We start from the raw sequence: 14450 nt of genomic DNA on the forward strand, positions 1-14450 counted from the left end.
AGCTGGAGGAGGGAAGGGAGACTCTAGTGCAGGAAATGTTGATGGGTTGATACAAATGAGAGGGAGCAGGAGGTGTGGAGGGGAGACAGCCCCACGCCCCTGGATTGTGTCCTGTGCCTGGGGCCTGCATCAGGGATGTCACACACCTCTGAGAAAAACTTTTTGACACCTCTGACTACAAGAAGGAATAAGAGATTTTGAGTCTGTATTAAAAACTAAAATAGGGGGAGAAGGAAAACCAGGACAAGCTGTGGTGTCCATTGATTTTCAGTTCTTCCCTAAAGACAGCATGAGTTGAGTTACTTTTCTGGAGTCTCTTATATTGAACTTTTGGCCATCCTGATTTAACACATTTTCAGGGTGAAAATGTGAAACAGGCTGTTATCTGGCAGGTCACACTGTCAAATTATCTTCTGCTACTTGAATGAAAAGTATTCAAGAATAGCTCTTACCCTTTAGTTCCACATCTGGCCTAGAAATGAATGCACTGTGCAGCACAGGCAGACTTTGATCCCCGTAGGCTCATCACTGCTGCTTGTACTTTCCTGACAAGAGGCACAAAGGAATTTCTCTTCTGCTCTGTGGGATGCAGGAATAAGATATTATCACACCTTTATAGGAGCAGGATTGATACACAGGGTAAGGGGAGAATAGGAAGGGACTACATGGCTCATGTTTTATCACAGCCTTGTTTGGACCCACAATTAGACAAAGGGCAGTTACAGGGGCATCATCAATCCTGAACAATTTCTTGATGGAGAATGAAGACTTTGAGCAGAGGAAAAGGGGATATCTGGAATGCATCAAAGCATTTGGTGGGAACACTCATGTTTTAACAAATAAGGGAGCAGCTGGTGTGATATGCCCTTCCTGGAGCTGTGTATGTGATGCTGACTCATTGTTCTCCTACACTCCAGGCACTGAGCAGATGTTTTCTCATGGGACAGCTGACATCATCCTTGAGGCCTGCACTGACTTTTGGGATGGTACTGACATCTACCCCCTCTCTGGCTCTGACAGGTGGGCAGCTTTCTCATTTGGGGCACTCAGGAGCTGCAGATAAAATGCAGAGGGAACCTGGTCACTCTGTTAAAATTCTTTTAGTGATGCTTGGTAAGCTTTTTAAGAGCTTCAAGTAGGTTATGAACATGAGCCATCTCTGCTTGTAATTAATTGTTATCATAGCATGTAAGAGATTAGATAGCAACAAGCATTCAGTTGCACTGGAAGAGCAGGCCACTCCTCACTCTATCTGTTGGGATATTGTCCTCTTTTAAGTTGATTCTGACTCTACTGTGTAGTAGGACTGAATTATAATCAGGTCATGCTGGTGGTAGAGGATTTTTTGTTGCTTTTCAAGAAAAATGTTTTGTCTTACATGAAATGCAAAATGATCAATTGTGCCTGAACCAGTCCACACAAAGCATCACACCCTTGGAGTCCTGCTGCAATATCTGACAGTGTGTGCTGCATTTTTATCTACAGGCTGAATTGCTGTTCCTATTGGCACAGCAGACCACTAATGTTTAGTTTCACTGACTTTTCACATTGTTCTTCTAAATCTGCATATCCTCAGGTGTGAAAAAACTGGCACTTAGCCTTTTTGGAATATTGATCATGTTACAAGCCAATTAAAAATCTGATGTATAGTCTAATTTCTTACCTTTGTGAATTCAGCTTAGAGAAGGAACTTTACCATATTTCAGTGACTGAATATTGACTTAATACAGCTCCTGGGACCCCATACTCTGAAAGAGGATAGGAAAAAAGTCTGCTTCTGCAATTATCTCTGCCATAGATCCTGTTGTCAGAGTTGTCAGTTCCCTCTTTGGTGTTTATCTCCCTAGAGATAAATTATGTCTGATGAATTAAGCTTCTGCTGTCATGCAATGAACTTTCTTGGAGTCATCTGGCAGCCATATAGAGCATATTATATTAATAAGTATATTTGAAGAGCTCTGTGTTCATACCTATTGAAGTGGAGGGAGAAGACCCATCTTCCTTGATCAGCATCGACTCCGTTTATTGACTCAATCAGTCACTTTTTATAACCGTGTTAATTAAGTTCATGCATATTGCAAACCCGAGCTCACAATAGGTCAGAGATAATACACCAACCCCTCCTTTTGTTCCCAATACCAAGATTTGTGTTCTCAAAACTTACTTTTACTTTCCCAAAACAGCCAAAGATAGAATATCTACTTGTTATGAGAAAGCTGCCTGAGAACTCTGGTATGCAAGGTTCTCAAGGCCTTCATGTTTGTCACTTTTACTTGTAATTAAAAACAACCTGAGAACTTCTACTGTTTACAGAAACAGGCTGTGAGAATTTGTTCCTCACAGCTGCCTTCTAAGCCATTTCTGAAAAAATCTCCAACACATCAATCAATCCAACACAACCATCAATCTGATGACCAAACAGAAACATTCACCACTATCCCTGCTGGAATATGTGTTCTTGTTGCCCTGCAGTGCCTGCAGCTTGGAGAATGCTGAAGCACTAGGGAAAGGCTTCTTCAGACATTTGGAAATGGAAGACATTTTTCCAAATACATGGCATTTCTGTATTATCAGAAATGTGGCACATTTTTGCTAACTTTGCCTGTTTTTTCCCTCTTCCACACAGGAAGAAGGTGCTGGATTTCTACCAGCGAGCCTGCCTGTCAGGATACTGCTCTGCCTTTGCCTACAAGCCCATGCAGTGTGCCCTGTCCTCCCAGCTGAACGGGAAGTGCATCGAGCTGGTGCAGGTGCCGGGGCAGAGCGCCATCTTCACCTGCTGCGACCTCCCGGGCACCACGCCCATCAAACAGAGCAGCCGCAGGAACAGCTGGAGCTCGGATGGTACGTGTGCCTCTGCTGCTGCATCTGACCCACCCAGAGCTGGCAGAACATTGTTGTTCAGAGCAGCAGATGGAAATTTGGAAGGAAGGGTTTCTGAAGTAGATGGGTTTTCGGAGGAAGTAATGATGTGGCAGCTGGTAGGGGTGTTTCTAGTTAAGTTGTTGAAGCTTACAGAGAAATTCTTCTCCTTGTTGGAAGTCTGTTTGTGTTGGGAATTTAGCTGCTAGAAAATGGGAAAGTACAAAACCATGGCTAATTCCAAGTCCTGCACCTGTGTTGATAGCATGTCCTTGAGGCCTAGCTGTAGTGTGATAACAAACAGTGAAAGAGACATGAGAAAAGAGAGATGTAACCCCTAAGGAATGAGGATGAGTTAATACTATAGTTTAACCAATAGATTGTTTGGCTTACAGAATATTCATAAGCTTATTATTTGCTGTATAAGTGTTTGATACTTTCTTCAATAAACTGGACCAGAAAGACCTGAGGGACCAGGACCAGACCGGACCCAAAGGGCCTGTGATGAACCAACTGGTGTCCTGGTCCCCTTCCTTTGACATGTTTCTAAAGTAGGGTACAGAGAGTCAAGACTTCTGGGTGTTTCAGTACTTGTTTTGCTATTTGTCTGATTTTCTGGAAATCACATGGGATGGGCTTTTCAAAGGATTGAAATGTATAGTGCTATGCAACTATTATTCCTTGATAGATTTTGTTGCTATACTGAAGGAACTGATTCCCACTAGATGAACATGACATGTACAAATCCTTCAGAACAGCAATGGAAGTTGAGAAGGAAGCACATACCATTACATAAATCCAGGAGGCTCTTTTGGAAAACCAGTCTTAAACTCTTTCTGCCTTGGTCTCACATTCTGTAAAATGTGACCAGTGGGGTTTCCAACAGCTAGGAACAGTTGTGACTGTTTTCAGAATAATTTTGCGTTCCACCTGTGGCAAGCCTTGCCACTATGTGAAGTGTTTTATTATTTTGTTCTTCATGCTGCATCCAGCCCCCATTCACCACTGGCTTCTAGTGATGGTGAAGGAACCCTGTCAAAGAGCCTTTGCAGGCTTTTTGGAAATGTTTGCAGGGAACATGATTCAGTTCCTTTGCATCAGCCCCTCGTGCTCTGATGCCACTGTGCCTCAGCTAGACTTATCATGTTGTTTAGGCACAGTAGGATGTGTTTAAAATGCACATGTGAACATTATGAAGCACACATCCTTGACCTTTCTACCCAGATTCCTTGTAACTGATCCCTGCCTTCTGTTTTATCTTTTTCCTTTTCATGCTTGCTGTTTCCCACTTGTGTTCTTGGTCTCCTGTGTGGGGATGTCCTGAAACCACTTCTGTGACTGGGTATGCTGGGACAAATGGATGTCTCCTCATCTTCCCTCCTGTGTTTGTATTCCTGCACATTTCTGTGTCTGGATCCCGTGTCCTTGGTGTCACCTTGGTGGCCTCCCCACCACGTGGCCCCCATGTCTCAATGGGATTGCATGCCTGAAGAAGGGATTGGGGAAGTGATGGAGAAGGAGGACTGTATCCAGGCTCTGAGTGGACAGATCTTCATGGGAATGGTCTCATCTCAGTATCAGGCCCGCCTTGACATTGTCCGCCTCATTGATGGATTGGTCAATGCCTGCATTCGTTTTGTCTACTTCTCCCTGGAAGATGAGCTCAAAAGCAAGGTAAGCTGCCTTTGCTGACCCCCCTGACCTTGCATGGCCCCTGCTTGTCTGACTGGAGAGTTTAGCTCCAGTGCAATGTAAGGTTAATCTGATTCAGCCCACTAATGAGTCCAGAAGGAACCTGTGCTCAGTATGGCATCAGTCTGCAGTGCTCTGGCCTGGGCAGCCACTCTAAAACCCTTTGTCTGCTCACCCACAGGTGTTTGCTGAGAAAATGGGTCTGGAGACTGGCTGGAATTGCCACATATCCTTAACACCCAATGGTGATGTGCCTGGCTCAGAGATCCCCCCATCCAGCCCCAGCCATGCTGGCTCCCTGCACGATGACCTCCATCAGGGTGAGAACTGTGCCTTGGCCACTCTGAATGCCATCTGTTTCCTGGGTGCTTCTTCTAAACCCATTCATAGGTTCCTGTGTCCACACCAGACACTTGATCTGTAGGAGATTTGAGCACAAAACTGGATGGGCCTCAGGTGCCTGTGTGTAAGCGACACCACTTTACATTTATAACCTTTCTAGCCAGCCAGTACCAAGTTTTTGGAAACGGACATCCTTCTATGTTGCCATGAATTTATGTGTTCATGAGTGCTTCTGGTTCTTGCTGGGGCCCTGGTCAAACCACTGAAGGTCACTTGCCTGTCCATTACTCTTTTTTTATCTTACTTCAGCTGGGATTTCTTTATTCTCTTCCCCTGAAGGACAGCAGAACAGATAAAGTATCATGTCTCAAAAGAGCAGAGACTAGGCTCACATATCTACCTCTGAACAGATTAGTCATCTAAAAATACTGCATTTTGTATGACTGAGTGGGAGATGTGAGTGTTGCTAACCCAGAAAATCAGGCTTCACGTTTCCTGGCTTCTGCAGTGCCACGTGCATGTCCCACGTGGGTGGGTGGCACAGGGGTGGCACAGGGGTGGCACAGGCAGGGTTGGGGTTGTTGTTTATGCTGCTCCTCTCTGCTCCAGTTTCCCGAGATGATGTGGAGGGGCTTCTGCTGATGGAGGAGGAAGGGCACTCAGATCTCATCAGCTTCCAGCCAACAGACAGTGACATCCCCAGCTTCCTGGAGGACTGCAACAGGGTGAGGGCCCCTCTCCCTGTGCACCCTTGGCTGTTGTCATGGGCAGGAGTGTCACCTCAGTACTCCCAGAGGAAATTCCTTTTCAAAGGAGATTGGTTTCCATTGGGACCCCTGATTTCTCTCTTCCAGCAGGGTATCTAGAGCCTGGGAAATTTGGGATTCTCTCAGTTAGTTACTTTTGCTGAATGGCTCTTTGCTTAGGAGTTTAGGAATGGAGGTTAGCAAACATGGGGTAACCTTGAGAGCTGCATCTCAGTTCCTCTGGGTCTCATGGGCTGGGCAGGGAGTGGGAGCATCCCCACTTTCCATGCAGACAGAAGAAACACTCTCTCCTCCAGCTGTGAGCCACAGACTGATGCTGCCCAGTGGTCAGAGTGTGAGATAAGCCCTTCCTGCTTCAGAAAGACCTCACATGTGCTCAGCAGAGATTACAGGAATATCAGAGATACAGATCAAAAAAATCTCTTAGGCCTGGTTTTAGAAGGCAAGAACCCTTCTTGCCTTGCTGCAGGCTGATGTGGCTGCAGTTGAAATAGATGCAGTTGCTAGAAGACAGCAGATGTGTCTGACTAGATTCTCCACACAGGCAAAAAGTCCTCAGGAATCCTTGAGCACAGGTTTGTCACACTGACCTTACAAACCCTGAGGGCAAGCACAGGCAGCTTGGCAGGTCAGTGTAGAACTTTATCAGAAAACTTCAGGCAGTGCCTTGGGAAAGCCAGTTCTATCTGCTGGAACATGATTTTGTATCTGATCTTGAAGTTACATAATTCTAGGAATCATCATTCTCATTTCAGCAGTTCCTTCTGAAATGGCTCTCTCTCACACCCCTGCTTTATCTGTCCTTTCTCTTTTTCAGGCCAAACTCCCCCGGGGGATCCACCAGGTGAGACCTCACCTCCAGAACATTGACAACGTGCCTTTGCTGGTGCCCCTGTTCACAGACTGCACCCCAGAGAGTGAGTGCTGTTGCAGAATGAGCTGTTTGTTGGGGATGAGCCATTTGTGGGGTGCAGGCAAAACTCGGGGCTCAATGGGAGTCATCAGCAAGTTCCATTTATTGAAGAGAGCATCAGACACTTATACAGCAAATAATGAGCTCATGAATATTCTGCAATTTACACCGTCCATTGGCCACACCACAACACTAGTTCTTTTCTATTCTTTAGGGGTTACATCTCTTTTCTCATGTCTCTTTCACTATTTGTTATCATACCCAGCTAGGCCCAAGGACACGCTATCTTGCAGGACTTGGAATTAGCCACGGCCTTGTACTTTTCCAGTCTCTAGTCAGCTAAAATCCCAACAGAGTGCCCTTTCCTTCTCCTGTCCATGAATTCCTTCCCCAGCTCCCTGGTCTGGCTCGTCCAAGTGTGGGCATGGAAGGGAAGGGGATACATTCCAGAAATTTAGAAGGACTTATTGATATTAATTACCCTCTGTTGCTACCTGTGGGAGCCAGGTGTTAACTGAATTTTAGTGCAGCTGTTGTCCAGCTGCTGAATTGGGCTGAGAGCCCTTTCAATTTGCATTCATAAGAGATACAAAAGCAAACATCCAAAATGCTACTGCCTTTCATTAAATAAGTGTTATCAGTGTACCAGGAGAATTTGATCTCTGCTCACAACTCTTCTATAACTTGGAAATCACTTCCCAGAAGAATGTTCCCCTGGCAGTTGCTGTTAACACCTTCTGCTGCTTTGCAGTTTTTGATTGCAGGAAACAGAAAGGACAAAATCTCTCTCTCTCTGAGGTATTACTTAAAGAAAGGGGCTGAGTGCTCAACTGGCAAATAACTGCCAAATCTCCAGTGAGTGTGGAGCATCATTTTGATTTGCCATTTCAGTACCTCTGGTCACAGTTTCCAGCATGTCAATCACAGTCCAGTCTGTCTTCACTCTTAGTGCCCAAATTTCCTCTCTCTGGCAGAAGTGGCAGCTCCCCTCTTGACCCAGCCCCTCAGTGCTGCAGTCTTTGTGCAGCAGGCATTTAGTGAAGGTGTTTACAAGGGAATCTGCAGAGGGGAGGTTTGGGGGGTTTTGCCTGGAGCATTCTGGAAAATCCATGTATACACAGAGCACTGTGCATGGAGCTACAGAACTAAAATCAAATCAAACAGCAGCTTTGATTAAGAGGCCCCAGGGATGTCAGTAAACATTGATAAAGGGTGGAGGTGGTGGTGGTGGGAGTGCAGGAACAGGGGCTGGCTCTGAGTGTGGCTCCATGTGGCACTGCCTTTGGAATGGTTTGTTACATTCCCTCCCTTCCTTTAGACTTGCAGCAACACTAGTGATGTGCTGCTGAGTTTGAAACACTGTATTCATTTTCAGTTTGAATTATTTAGGTTCATTTCATTTCTGCTGTTTTCTAACAAAAGCATTTGATGCTGAAGCTGTATTATGCACCCAGGCTACAGCTCTGGTCTGAAAGAGGTGTGCTGGAGATGCAAATCTCTGGGTCATAGTTCTGTGAACCACAGAGAATTCCTGCAGTGGCAGGTAGATAGAGCACCTGGTCTGCAGTAAATTAACTTTCTAATTACGTGCTTTGACTGTGGATCTCAGTGTACACAGTGATGAGTATCAGATGGGGCAGTTTTAAAGGATCTGTTTGTTATCCAGATTGGAAAGCGTGTGAAACACTGCATTTCTGTGTGCACAGTGACATAACACACTATTGCTCCTTCTGTCCCTCTGCAGCCATGTGTGAGATGATCAAGATCATGCAGGAGTATGGGGAGGTGACCTGCTGCCTGGGCAGCTCTGCCAACCTGCGGAACAGCTGCCTCTTCCTGCAGAGTGACATCAGGTGGGGCAGGCTCTGTTCCTCCTCCACTGCCTTTGCCTCCATCGTAGCAAGTACCCAGCCATGGCTCACACCACCTGTGGGCTGTGCAGGGAGGTGCTCACAATTGCTCTGCCCATTTTGTCTACAAGAGGGAGATTTGGGGGGATTGGATGGGGGTGTCTGTTTAAGGCCCTTGACACACAGAGGTATTTCCATGTCCTAAAGGAAGTAAGTCTCTTACATGCTGGACTGTTGTGCCCCAACTGCCATTACAGATCCTTTCCAATGGGTGAAAGAGTGAAAGTAGCCCATAGATCAGCCAATTTGTTGACCTTGTGCCACAAACCCAAATATGTTCATTATTTCTCTGTGAATAAATGAACTCTAGGGAGTTTGGTCCTAATTTCATGTTCTAGCTTAGGTTTCTCTACCTGAGCAAGGTATACAGAGCATGGCACAGCCCAGAGTGACCTTCCAAGCTGGCCTGCAGTGAGACAGTTTCCTTGCTGGGATGAGGCCTTTCACCAAGCCCTGTGTTGTCCTTGCAGTATAGCCCTGGACCCTCTGTACCCATCCCGCTGCTCCTGGGAGACCTTTGGCTATGCCACCAGCACCAGCCTGAGCGATGGCTCTGAGGAGCTGACCCCTCTGCAGCTCTCAGGGCAGCTCAACAGCCTGCCCTGCTCCATGTCCTTCCGCCAGGAGGAGAGCACCAGCATCATCAGGCTCATAGAGCAGGTGAGCCCAGCAATCCCCAGAGCCAGGAGCTCACGCTGGCATCGTGCTCCAGGTGCCCACAGTGCTGCCAGCAGGAGCTTGGCTTGTGCCTCCTGTGCCACAATAGGACACGAAATGAACGACACACACAAGCTGGAATGTCCAAGGTAAAAAGAGTGTAGTTTATTTCTGAACTCCAGTATTTATAGACTTTCAAAAGTGACCATAGATTGGAGGATGAAGTTGCCACCTCTCTAGCCACACTTGTCAAACCAACAGTCCATCAAATTTCTCCTCCTACAGAAAGGAATTCCAAACAATCATTATTTACATGAAAAGTGTGTGAGAAATTCCATTATAAAAATGTAAACATCAGAAGGCTGAGAAGAACTTAGAAGAACAGGGTGACACTCCTGGCCTTTGTCCAGGAAGCACAAGAGGGCGAATCTTCTGAGAATCTGCCTGGCCCTCCTGGTCCAAGGTGTAGGGAATGGATTGGAAATGGTGCCTTATGGCAACAGAACATGAATATTGTTCATCTGGATGAAGTATAATCTTGCAGAGATCCCTAGCCAGGCAACAATGCAGTGTTAAGGAGAAGCAAAACCCCAGAAAAGCCAGGAGTTTAAACAAACTTACCCCTTGGCTAAATCCTGCCTTTCCTTCAGAACCTCTCCATGTGGGCAGGAGACCATTCCTCTTTGCTTTCAGTGTGTGCAGATGCTGTCCCCTCCCACTTCCCCTGCAGGCCACATGTCCTGTCCCTGCCTGCAGTGACTGCTCCTGGCTGGAGCTGCTCCCAGCAGGGCTCTGAGGGCTTGTGCTTCCTTCCAGGCCCGGCACGCAACCTACGGCATCCGCAAGTGTTTCCTCTTCCTGCTGCAGTGCCAGCTGACCTTGGTTGTCATTCAGGTGAGTCCTGGCCTGGCTGGGGACAGTGCTTAGCTCAGAGGACAGGGGGCTCACATGGATATGGGTGGCTGCAGTGGGGCAGCCTCGAGGGAGGAACATGGCCTTCAGTCAGGTTTGCACAGTGTGTGTGGGGAAGTCACAGATGGAGGCTTGGTGATCTCAGCCTGTGCTGCCCCTTCTCCCTGATCCTCATACATTTACCTTCAAATCCCTTTTCCCTGGAGAAAAGCATCCCCTGCAGCTCCTGCCACAGGAACTTATGGAGGGGCTGTGCAGTGGCAGCCCAGTTACCAGTTCACCCCAGTGTTTCAGGGAAGGCAGCAGCATTTTGGGTGACAAGTCTGTCCTGGCACTGCTCATGCTCTTCACTCTGGGTTGTTTCTGTCCAGTTCCTCTCCTGCCTGGTGCAGCTGCCCCCCATCCTCAGTACCACAGACATCGTGTGGCTCTCCTGTTTCTGCTACCCCCTGCTCAGGTGAGTCTGTCAGGTGAATCTCCTCCCACTCCCCCAGGGTGCACAGAGCCCTCCCTCAGCCTCACTGTGTCCGTGCTGAGAGAAAGCTGCCTTCACCCACAGCATGCTGAGGAGGGTGCAGGGATTATTCCAAGCAGCTGCTTTGATAAAGTGCTTGGAAACAGTGACAGGAGCATTTGTGTGCTGCTGTGTTCACCCCTGCCTGGTGTGATGGAAGGTCTGGGGTGTTGGGTAGAGGCCAAGGTACCACAGATGGTTTTTTCTCACTTCTCTCTCTGTCTGTACCTGCCATGAATAACACCTTTTACAGCATATGTAAAGATAAGTGCCAATGCTTCAAGCAGTCTGAGTAGGTTATTTGGGTTCAAATCTTAGATAAAAGCACAGTAACTCTGGTGCCTGAACACATTACTGAGACACTTAACTTACCTTTCTCCAGTATCTCACTCCTGGGCAAGCCTCCCCACAGCTCCATCATGACCATGGCAACAGGAAAAAACTTGACTTCCATTCCCAAGAAGGTAGGTATCCCCTCAGACTGAAATTGTCCACATATTTTTCTCTTCAGTTTTGTCCCAGTGTTGGTGGGAGGCCATAGCTGAGGCCCTGTGCTGTGGTGGTGTTCACAGGGGTCCCAGGATGAGGGAAGAGACCAGGCTCTGACTCCATGTTTTAGAAGGCTGGTTTATTATTTTATATATATATATAAAAAATAGATCTATATATAATATAATGTAATATAATGTAATATAATGTAATATAATGTAATGTAATGTAATATAATATAATATAATATAATATAATATAATATAATATAATATAATATAATATAATATAATATAATATAATATAATTAATATAATTAATATAATATAATATAATGTTTTAATATAATAAAGCTATACAATATATATTATATATAACTATATAATATATAACTATATAATATATATAAATAATATATATAATATAACATAATATAGTTTTAATATAATATATAGGTATATATTATATTAAAACTATACTAAAAAAATAGAAGAAAGGATTTCGTCAGAAGGCTTGCAAGGAAAGGAGAGCATGGAATAAATAACAAAAGCTTGTGTCTGTCAGAGTCCAAGACAGCTGACTGTGATTGGCCATTAATTAGAAACAATGGACATGGACCAATCTCAGATGCACCTGTTGCATTCCACAGCAGCAGATAATCATTGTTTACATTTTGTTCCTGAGGCCTCTCAGCTTCTCAGGAGAAAAAGCCCTAAGGAAAGGATTTTTCATAAAACATGTTTGTGACACTGCTTCCTAGCTTGCTCAGTGAATTGATCCCTGGCAGGAGCCAGGGAAGGAATGTCCTGTTCCAGCATGCCTGAGGCAGATCCTCAGGGCAGCATCTCATCTGTACTACAGCTTGTCTTTTGCAGCCCCTGATGGTCCTGGGGAGGAGGTTGTACCAGTGACATGCCCATGTCATCCTCCTTCCTTTCCCTGTTTCAGACTCAGCACTACTTCCTGCTCTGCTTCCTGCTGAAGTTCAGCCTGACCATCTGCTCCTGCCTCATCTGCTTCGGGTTCACCCTGCACGAGTCCTGCAGAGGGGTGAACACGACCAGCCTCAACCTCACAGCCTGCTCCTCCATCATGCTGCACAGGTGAGGAGCTGGGCCTGGCACACATCCCCACTGCTGCTGCCCTTTCCAGTCCTCTAACAAGCTTCAGCCTCTTCCATCACCCACCAGGGCTGTAGCCTTGACAGCTACACCATTGCCCCTGTCACCTCCTTGTCACCACCAGGACAGCCTGAGCTCACCCACAGATTCCTCCGCTGTTGGAGGAGGATGTGGCCCTGGTGGGAACAGGTCAGTTAAGTGCCCACTGGTGACTCTCCTGTGTCCTCTCATTCACTAGCAATGCTTATGGTGCTCCTGACTGGTTTGGGACATTCTCCAATGCTCTCCTGGTAGCCCAGAAGCTCACAGCTGGCCTGATTGTTTTGCACACAGGTAAGTCCAGAACCCCACTCTCTGCTCTGGGGGAAAGCTTGCATCCTCTGTCTCTTTCTTTGCCCCCTATGCCAGAGCACAAACTCCCTGATAGAAGCAGACACTGCAGTGGCCTCACAGCACAGGCACAGATTCCCCTGTCTCACTAAACATTACCCTGGCAGATTGAAGACAACACCCTCAGAACTGATTCTGCTTCCTACCAGTCTGGTGAAGTGCTGGTTCTGTCCAGTCTCATCCCTTTTACCTTCTGGAAAGTTACTACCAGCACGTGAAGCTCTCCAAAAATATTCCCTCCTTCAAAAATGTTTATATCCCTGCTGCTGTTCTGTGAAATACCCCACTGCCTTCCCACAAAGGGGACTGATGCAGCTTTGACTGTTTGAGAGCTGGAAGCCTTTTTAAACCCTCTGGAGGGGTGTGGGGCCAGCTCCTGGCTGACCCTCATCACCTGCACCCGTTGCCTGGCAGGGTGGGTCCTGAAGGGTCTCAGTTCCCTGTCCCTTATGCCCCAGGCAGAGCACTGTGTGTTGACATGTGCAGGTGTCCAGGCCAACAGAAATGCTTCCTGATTGGATCTCCATGTTTGGAGAGAGTGGGTTGCTGTGCTTTTGTGTCCCTCAGACCACCAAGGCAAGGCAGGGGTGCTTTGCCTGGCAGCTGTTTGGAAGAGACCAAGTAAAAGCTGAGCCATTGCTGGGTCCTGTACAGACAGCCCTGGGTCTCTGGCTAAATCTCTCTCTGGGCTGGAGCTTTCCTGTGTTGCAGCCCTGGAACAAGGGCACACCCAGCCCTGTCCCACTCCCCAGAGCTGGGCCTTTGCCTGCTCTGTTTCAGCTCCCAGGCTGTGAACCAACCTCCCAGTGAGCAGTGGTGTGCAGGGCAACCACTGCACTGCCCCAGTGCATTCCAGGGGCTTGGAATTGCTGTGAGGAGCCTGCTCTGAGAGAGCCCCAAATGGTCAGCTGGTTCTGGGGACATGAGCCCCATATCCCTTAGAAGCAGCAGGTGTTGATGTACCTTGTGAAGTGCAGTACCTGTGTGTGATGCTGGATAATCCCCTTTTGTCTGCAGTGTTCATATCCATCACCCACGTGCATCGCACCAAGCCCCTGTGGAAGAAGAGCCCCCTGTCCAACCGCTGGTGGACGCTCACTGTGGCTGTTGTGTGAGTACCCACAGCCCCTGGGAAGGGGCTCCAGGATCCCAGACCCACTCCAGCACCAGTTTCTTGGTGCTGAGGAGAATCAAGTACATGGCATTTGATCTCCACTGCTGAACTGGTGAAGGGTCTCTGGTGTGAGCATTTCATCAGGGCCTGAACCCTGATCTGCAGATCCTGGGAATCTTGTCAGGTCTGCTGAGATTTGCTGTGTGTGTTCTTAATTTTAGAGTGCTGGGGCAAGTGGCACAAACTGTGCTGGACCTGAAACTCTGGGAAAACCTCAACTCTTCTTTGACCTTTAGCCACGTCTCCATCTCTCCGGTCGCGTGGCTCCTGGGTTTTCTTTCCTTGGTCCTTGTGGTTATCATCAATGAGATTGTCAAGCTGCATGAAATCAGGTATGGGGGTTGTAGGGAGGATGGGGAGAAAGTGCTGAAGCCTCCCTCTAGCCTGGCCTTGAGCTGCAAAAAATAATGATGCCCAGGGAGCAGGGTGGGGACCAAAAAGGAAAAGCTGACTGCATTGTGTAAATCACCTGGCTGTTGTGTGCAGGCCCACGCTCCACCTCCCAGGGAGGAAGCACAGGGGAGGAAGGAGGGTCACAGAAGGGCAGTGGCAGTGATTGGGAGCAGGAAGGGAGAACAAAATTTCCTTATCTCAGACCAAAGGCAGGGAGACAGCCAAGGTCTATCCAACACCAGTGTGGAACTGGGGAGGGCTGCTCGCTCCATCTTGTCCCATGAGGACAGAGAGGCATTGAATCACAGCAGAGG

General features: G+C 47.3%; 1 protein-coding gene across 3 annotated transcripts in view; it reads left to right on the forward strand.

Moving 5' to 3' along the window:
- Positions 1–14450, forward strand: part of TMEM94 (transmembrane protein 94) — a 54793-nt gene that overhangs the window by 36033 nt on the left and 4310 nt on the right. For all 3 annotated transcript variants that reach the window (XM_074555102.1, XM_005494088.4, XM_005494086.4), the window contains 15 exons: positions 918–1020; positions 2627–2844; positions 4355–4536; positions 4736–4874; positions 5506–5621; positions 6481–6580; positions 8321–8429; positions 8957–9146; positions 9960–10037; positions 10427–10512; positions 10952–11033; positions 12007–12161; positions 12418–12512; positions 13587–13680; positions 13905–14075. In XM_074555102.1, coding sequence (XP_074411203.1) covers positions 918–1020; positions 2627–2844; positions 4355–4536; positions 4736–4874; positions 5506–5621; positions 6481–6580; positions 8321–8429; positions 8957–9146; positions 9960–10037; positions 10427–10512; positions 10952–11033; positions 12007–12161; positions 12418–12512; positions 13587–13680; positions 13905–14075 — 1918 coding nt within the window. The remainder of the gene's footprint in view (positions 1–917; positions 1021–2626; positions 2845–4354; positions 4537–4735; positions 4875–5505; positions 5622–6480; positions 6581–8320; positions 8430–8956; positions 9147–9959; positions 10038–10426; positions 10513–10951; positions 11034–12006; positions 12162–12417; positions 12513–13586; positions 13681–13904; positions 14076–14450) is intronic.

Source organism: Zonotrichia albicollis, chromosome 19 (genome assembly GCF_047830755.1).
Source record: "Zonotrichia albicollis isolate bZonAlb1 chromosome 19, bZonAlb1.hap1, whole genome shotgun sequence".
Classification (NCBI taxonomy): domain Eukaryota; kingdom Metazoa; phylum Chordata; class Aves; order Passeriformes; family Passerellidae; genus Zonotrichia; species Zonotrichia albicollis.